General features: G+C 48.3%; 1 protein-coding gene across 1 annotated transcript; it reads right to left on the bottom strand.

Moving 5' to 3' along the window:
* Positions 1-232: 232 nt before the first annotated feature.
* On the bottom strand, positions 233-3,217 carry MRPS24 (mitochondrial ribosomal protein S24). Its single transcript, XM_001135905.6, has 4 exons — positions 3,111-3,217; positions 2,962-3,030; positions 2,625-2,736; positions 233-657 (listed from the first exon to the last, which is right to left on the bottom strand). The coding sequence occupies exons 1-4, from the start codon at positions 3,147-3,149 to the stop codon at positions 374-376; spliced, it is 504 nt and encodes a 167-aa protein (XP_001135905.1). The 5' UTR covers positions 3,150-3,217; the 3' UTR covers positions 233-373.
* Between the last annotated feature and the right edge of the window lie 4,955 nt (positions 3,218-8,172).

Raw genomic sequence — 8,172 nt, 5'->3', positions numbered from 1 at the left:
CTGTTTTGATTCTTAAAAAGTAACACTGAATGGGTCTTTCCATCTTGAGAAAAAACAAAGAACTTTAGGCAAAGTGCTTGACAGAGTGATTGATTGGCACAGGTACTCACCAAACTGTAGCTATGAATTAAACTTCAAACAACTGGCGTCAGCCTTCCTGCAAACCCTGGAGCATCGTCAAAGAAACACTACTCTAGTTCCCTCATCCAAGAGTAAAAACAGAGAGGCAAGACAAGATAGAAGGTCTTTATTCAATAGCAGCTGAGAGACTATGCCTCAGTCCTCTGAGGGGATGCATTTCCCCCACATACCATTCCTTTCCCACGTTTCCATTCTCTGCAGGCTACAGCTTGATGGAAAAAAGGGGATTGTTCTAGAGGTACTTATACACAACCTTTGAGGGCACAGTTTGGAGATGGAGTCGCACAGGACATTTGTAAAAGTAGGACAGCAAAGTTTCACTGTAGCCCACGAGGAAGTAGTACTTGTGTGGAGACAACTGCCTCAGGACCAGGGCACAGATCTCCAACTGGTTACCCCGGCGCTTTAAAACCAGCTGGTCAGCCAGGCAGCCTGGGAAGGTACCCCACATGAACTTGCGAAGGAAAACATCCTCCACCGTTCGCTCTGCGGCATGGTCCTCTCCATCCAGGTTACCTGAAGAGGGAAGGGCATAACAGAAGAATCAGCCTCACTGCCCCAGGGCCCTGCCATAACTCCAGAGTCAACATCCAAAAGCGCTGAGCACAATCCCACCCTTCACCCCCAGCCTCTTCTCTTTTCTTCTGCTAATGGAATAAGAAAAATAACACTTTAAAGTTCAAAGTATGTTATGTCATTAATTCCCAAGCCAATTCAGTTTAGTAGGTATTATCATTATCCTTATTTTACAAAAAGGAAGATGGAGGCCTGAGTCAGGGTACAAAACTCAAGATGATGCCACCACATCTAGCCCCTTTCCTGCTTTCTTGGCTGCCTTATAAAAACACTGGTCATCCCATGGGCCAGAAAGATGAGGCTACCAGCTATTTTTGAGATTAGGGACATGAGCTAGGCCCAGGGCTTCCACCAGTGGGTTCCTCAGTGTGAACCCTGGATCCCCTGCAGCCCTTACAATGTCCACTAAGAGTCTGCACACCTACATCCAAACCTCAGACCAGAACCTGAAAGAGTGGGAGACAAGCATCTCTCTTTTTTTTTTTTTTTTTGAGATGGAGTCTCACTCTGTCGCCCAGGCTGGAGTGCAGTGGCGTGATCTCGGCTCACTGCAACCTCCGCCTCTTGGGTTCAAACAATTGTCTGCCTCAGCCTCCTGAATAGCTGGGATTGCGGGCGCCCGCCACTACGCCCAGCTAATTTTTTTGTATTTTTAGTAGAGATGGGGTTTCACCATCTTGGCCAGGTTGGTATTGAACTCCTGACCTCAGGATCCACCCTCCTCGGCCTCCCAAAGTGCTGGGATGACAGACGTGAGCCACCGTGCCAGGCAAGCATCTGTATTTTAAGTAAGTTCTCTAGATGCATCTCAAACATCCAAGAACCCCTGTACTAAACAAAGCACAGTTGGTTATCAATTGTTCACAATAGTTATATTCTATAAAGTCACTGCCAACACTGACTTAGTGAATACTGAACCATTGCTCCTAGGGGAAATACAGGGTTAGATTCCTTTCAGCCTCTGGGCACCGTATTTTTGTTAACAAATCAATACATAACCTAGTTTCCTTTGTGTTTCTGTTTAAAGACACCTTGTTTAATATATATGGTAGATTCACTAACATTGAATTCAGGGCCAAGAGCAACTCATGACTGAAGAAAGATTCTCTAATACATGTATGTTCTCCCTAAGGCACGTCACAGCCTTCTCCCGCTTAGGAACACTAGATAGCACTTCAGCATTGCAAGGCCATTTTAAACAGCAAAATCACTAACAAAAAGCATGAAAATGCAAATTAAAAAAAAAAAGATTCTAGACCATAAAAAGGACACCTTTTACAGTATGAGAGCTGAAACTAGGCAGAGCCTTGTCGACCTCAGCTCAGGACATGCACCTGGGGTGGCAGCTCTACCCACATCTCAGAGTGACCTTGAGAGTGCCCAGAGTGTTGATTTGGGGCTTACAAATAAATTTTAGTCAGTAGAAGAATCTGAAAATATGGAATTCATGAATAACGAGGGTTGTCTGTATATATTTACAGAGAAAAATTTGTGCTTTAGTGGAAAACTGCATTCCTTAGAGCACACTGTTCAGGGTTATCAGATTCTGCAACGGTTTCACTCCTTTCCTTGACTCTGAGCTATTTTACAGCTCTGTAAGTTACAGATAACTGACAGGAATGCAAAATAATTCTTGTCTGTAGACATGCAAATAATTTCTGTTCAGTGGAGGATCAATTGAGTCCCTGCCTGCCATGGAAAAAGTCAGTTTTGCATCCATCTTCAAATTTGTTTCAACATCCTGATCTATATATATCTCTGCTTTTTTATGTCTCCCTTGAGTTGGTTTCATAGATTTCTGACCCTAGCATTATTTCCTGAGTTAAAGAAAACCTGTGACACGTGTTCATTTTGTTTACATGACAGTCGGATTGAGTGCTCCTTTTGGAGGCCTGGGGTCCGCTCACCTGTGTGCAGCGACAGCCAGCCTTTACGGTGGGCGATGTAGTGCGGCGCGTGTGCCTCCTCGTAGGTCACCGCCTTGTCCCCCTTGCTTACGCGTACTCGGGCCGCCCGGTTCTAGGAGCAAAAGGGGCCGTGACTCCACGAGATCCCCGATCCAGACCCCTACCTCGCGCCATGTCCCCCCAGTCAGCTGGCACTGTTCCCCGGCCCCAATCCCCTGATCCCTAAGCCCCGACCCTAGCCCGGCCTCGGACCCCAGCGACACGCCCCCTTCAGCCCGCACGGCTTCCCCGGCCCCCGGCCCCCAGGCCCCCAGGCCCCCGCCCCGGCGGTGCTCACCTTGGCGCAGACCGGGGAGGTGTGCAGGGCGCGCCAAGCGCAAGGCAGCTCTCGGCTCCAGGACAGCACCTGTGGAGGGAGGGCGCGTGAGGCGGAAACTAGGGACCCCACCTCCGACTCGCAGGGACCTGCCGAGTCGCCCCACTCACCCGTGGCCCCAGCAACCCGCTGCACACGGAGGCCGCCATCTTGGGCCAAGCGGAGCGTGGGACGTACCACAGCGCGCTGAGGGGTGGGGACGACCGCGGACGAGACCAAGTCGGAGCTCGTACTCTGTACTCTGGCGGGGGCGGGGCAGGGCCTCTGCGGGGCGGGGCCGCGGCAGGGCCTCTGCGGGGCGGGGCCGCGGTATGCTGCCAGCTGTTACTCCCGCCTTCCCCGCAGCCCTGTGAATGCTCAGCCTTGTGAATGCTCATCCCGCCGCTGTTCGCTCTCCCGCGGTTGCTGCTTGCATAGGGTTTCAGATCCGGAAATTTGAGGATGCGAAACGTGAGATTTTCTCTTCGACAACCTCACGCTAGTACGGGTGATGGGTGTGCGGCCCACCGGAGCCCGCCCTGCCCAACGTGCATCCTCGGGGCTCGAAGAGGAGCCAAGCGTTTCCCCAGGTCCTAGTTATGCCTCCAAATAATATTCGTAGAAAAACAAAACAGAAAAACCCTCCAGACTTTTATCCACAAATAAAGAAGAAACATATTTTGGTTAAAACGTCACCCAATTCTTCAAGGATGACTTACGCAGTTATGCAAGAATGGGTTTGCCACATGTGACCACAGTGGTGACTGGCCCCTGAGGAAGGAAAAGTTTAAGTACGGGGAAGGGGCCGGAGGGCAAGGAGATTCGTGAGAATATCGCAGGGCCTGTAATGCTGAAACCAGCGCGTCGCCACTATTATTGGTATCCAGTAATTATTAATGTCAAACGGAAAAATAGCAACGCGGGATATTTTATTTTAGAAGTCACCACGGTCATGGAAAAAACACGGGCTCTGGAGTCAGACCCATGTATAACAATCTTCGTACAGTTAAGACTCAGTTCTATTATCTATAAAATGGGCCTTAATAATGGTACTACCTTATAAAGCTATTAGGATCAAGAGAATATTTAATCAATGATGGGTTGTGTTTGGTTGAGTGATGTGAAATTGCCAATATTTTGGCCGTTCTGGGTCTACATCATTCCCCTTAATGGTACAGTACTTGCATACTGCTGCGGTTTCCTGTCAGGGGGAGGACTGGATTATGATCCATGGGAAGGGGAAATGGAAGAACGGTGGAAATGAGTTGCCCATGACCACACTGAGAAGAGGGAAAGAGGGACCAAGACACAAGTCTCTTGACTTCAGTCCAGCCCATTTCCCATGACCAAGATTCCTCTGATTACATGAAGGTGGGTTCTCAAAAAACCCGTAATAAAAGGATAAGGTCTTCCATGTCCACTTCACCAGAAATGTTTTATTCTTACTTTTTAGAAACTGCGGCCCCCAACTGTTATGCATATTGAATAAAGGGACAGAACAGGGATGAGGTGCCCTCCAATGCATACTTTGCAAATGTAAGAACTTTCAACATTTCCTAAGAAATCCTTTTCAACTGACAATTATTTTTTAAAGTTTTCATAATGTTCAATAATTTTATAATTGTTAAGTTTCATTAATTTGCTCCAAGGTGGTGAGGAACATGGGATGTGTCATCTGAATTGCCTGAGTCCAAATCCTGCACCCAATGCTTCCTGGCTGTGTAATTTGGACAAGTGACTGAACCTTCTGAGCCTCGGTTTCTCTCATCTGTAAACTGGGGACAATAATGGTGGTTGTGAAAAGTACAGTATGATGTGCCTGGCAGAGGGAGAGAGCAGTTGTGGGTTTTGTTGTTGTTTTTAACGAGTCCCTGATAGCCACATATCCCGTTAGGGAGATGAGCCAGCTATTGAGGGTTCTGTGAGAACTCATAGCAACACCACCCTAATCAGAGGAAAGGGGAAGGAGAAAGGGAAACAAGATCCTTGGGCTGATCAGAGGCAGAGGTGGCAATGGCACAACACCTATTGGGGCCTAAGGTGGGCAGGGGCCGCATCACGAAGGCTGTGGTTGGGAATCAAGTTTAGCCCATAAAGCAGTAGGCAATCAAATGATCAAATTTATGCTTTCCTCTGTTCAAGCCATTCTCCCTTATGCCTGAGATCTCTCTCTGGAATTCCAAACTGATCTAGATCTTTCCAAGCATCACAATGGCCATTTCAGTTGCAGACATTTCTGGAGTTCAAATATCTTGTTATCTATCCTTTATTAGCTTTGTTTATACTGTGATTGGGGGAAAGGGGTCGTGTCGGTCTTTACATGATTAAAATTACTTAAAATGACTTTTATACATCAGTATGAATGTTATATTGTTTTAAATAATCAGCAGAAAAATCTGACTGGGGATGTTTTATTTTTCTGTAACTTCCATTTGTTGTTGTTTTGATGCACTTTCCTTCTCCTATTAATTCCATAAAGGAGGCAGTATTTCCAGGCTTCACAGAGCAGAAGATGGAGGCTCACAGACTCACCTGAGGTTACAGAAGTAGTAAATGGTAGCAGGCCTTTTTGCTCCAAAGCATGTGCTCTTTCAGTATCACTTCCTGGGGGTGAGGGTTCAGACCATGTTAGGATCAGGGAATGGCCTGGGTTTCTGTGGCTTGCTGCAGACAGCTCCCAAGTGGCCCTCAAGGACTGCCTGGACATGGAAAGGCCAGGAGCATACGACCCCATGTGAAAGACCCATCTGCACCCTTCCTGGAGCCTAATGCAGAGACAGGGATGTAAAACTGCTTTTTCTCTGACATGAGCCTTTGTTCTGTACATAATAACCAAGAACCAGAAGTTGCTCCTATGCTCTCAAAGCAGTGATTCGCAATTGCATGACAGAGCCCCCTGGGTTCCACACCACCTCTGTGGGGAGAGGGCAGGCACTCACACTTTTAAAATGCCCCTTAAATGATTTCAATTTGCAGTCGGGGCTGAGAACCAGTGTCCTGAACTCACTCAGTTTATTTGGGAGACTCCCAAAATGTGTATTTGCAGAGCCCCCTTTCGGGGAGAGTGCTGTTGGATGCTCCTGGAAGATTATGGCAGCTCTCTAAGGAACATAGCCATAGTCCACGCCCACCACTCTTGGTCACAAGGGCAGAAGAAGGGAGGAGGGGTCTGCTGGGAGGTCAGGACTTCTTTGAGATGATCTGTCCAGTTGGGTGCAGCACAGCCACCATGGGCTCACCCAGAGTGCTCAGGGGATACAGCACTGGCTGGGCCATGGAGAGACACTGTGTAAAAGGGAGCTGTCAGCCCCCTTGTACTTCCAGAGCCTGAAGAGTTTCAGAATCCAGCCTGGGGGCAGTGGGGTGACATCTCCCTTCCTGTTGGCTGCAGGGTGAGCCGATATCACTCCACTCATGGTGGTTCTCTTTACAGCTGACTTATCCTAACTCAGAACTGCTGACACTTTACACTTTGTAAACCTATGGTTTTTACATTATTCCTTGTGATTCTTTTTTTCCTAATAACTCGTTCACTAGGAAAAATCCCAGAGGCTCTCAGCTCTATTCTGAGAAATAGGTCAAACAACTGAAACCCTATGAGTAAAGCAGAGAGGCGTGTCAAACCAGATTGCCAAGACAGCTCAGCCGTTTTCCCTGTGAGCTCCTGCTCCATCCCCCCACCTCTGTTCTCCTTCTGTTGAGGCACAAGGGCTGGGTTTGGTGGGTGAGGTCCCCAGCTATAATTACTGACATCAGCTTTGCGGTCCCAAGGAATCCACTCCCCTGTTATCAGAGCTGTGGGCAATTAGAAATGCCCAGTGCCACACCAGAACCCTGGGCTAAAAGTCAGAACCTGAAGAAGCCAAACTGGTGCTTAGGATAGAGGGGGTGCGGACTCAAGAAAGAGAAGACCGAGGGATGGGCTCATGAGCTCCAGCCCCTGAGACTGCCACTCCCTGGCTCCCAGAAACTGCTAGATCTAGATATAATGGGCTCAGATGAGGAGACAATGAAAATGTGCTAAGGACCAAGAAGGGCACAGAAAGGCCTCTGAACCCTTGGGTGGGCACGAATGGAGGTGCGACTGGCACCAGAGGCTGTTCTGAGAGATGTGCCTGCCAGTCAACCAGGGCCAGAGACAGGCAGAAGGGGCCCACAGGCAGACAGCAGCATGGAAGAAACCATGGCCTCCAAAGTGTGTATGTGGCGGGGCGAGGGTGTGGTTGAGGAAATGACAGGAGACCAGGACCAAGGTCATCTTGGCTCTTGTACAGCCCTGACTCATCAGTGCTCATAAAGCTGCACTCTGGTGAAATTTTGTTGGAGTCTTAGAAGAAATCAGGATAGGTTTATGGCCAAATTATTTTATTAGTGACTCAGAAAGAGGATTTTCCCTTTTACTGGGCTAATACACCACACCTGAGGAGTTGGGGTAGCTACCAGATCAGGTTTATATTGTATAAACTGCACACCACCACCAGTTCTGCTAGGTGCTGTTTCAGTAAATTAAGATAATATCGATGAGAAGATGCTGTTTTACATACCATTAAGAAGGAAAACTGGCTGCAAATTATCTTAAGGTACCATTGATTGATTAAAAGATGAATCCTGATCTGACATGTTAAAATGTTTGAGGCTGATGCAGAAGGCAGTTTCCTCTCCACAAACCTCATGGGTGTGCAGAATGGTGTAGACACAGAGATGGATGCCTCACTTACCTCATGCACAGACTGGCTTTTCCACCACAGGGCAGGCACTGTGTAAGCACCTTCCATTCCTACACAGGCCCTAGTAGGGGGAACTAAGGCTTGGAGAAGCCAAGTAACTTTGCTAAAGGGTCATATAATTAGTAGGAAGTAAGGCTGAGGTTCAAAACCAGGCCGGACATCCAATGTGCTGAAGCAAGCTACACCTCATCTCACAAGAGAGGCGAAGACACGCTTGTTCCTTGTCCCAAGCACTCTTCAGGCCCATTTCCTCCAAGATGGTACTTGCTTGGTTTGACACTTTCATCAAACAGGACCCCTTGTGAGCACACGGCCATGCTCTGGTGAGCAGCCTGCCGCCCTGTCCACCTTTCTGGGTGGCTCTCTCTCTACTCAGCTTGGCTCCAAGGACATGACCGTCCAGTAGCCCCATGGCAAGTTCTGGGGCTTCTCGGACCTGAAGGTGAGCATTTTGAGCTCCAGATAT

The sequence above is a fragment of the Pan troglodytes genome, chromosome 6, assembly GCF_028858775.2.
Source record: "Pan troglodytes isolate AG18354 chromosome 6, NHGRI_mPanTro3-v2.0_pri, whole genome shotgun sequence".
Classification (NCBI taxonomy): Eukaryota; Metazoa; Chordata; class Mammalia; order Primates; family Hominidae; genus Pan; species Pan troglodytes.
The sequence above is the reverse complement of the archived record's forward strand: the minus strand, read 5'-3'. Positions and strand labels throughout refer to the sequence as shown.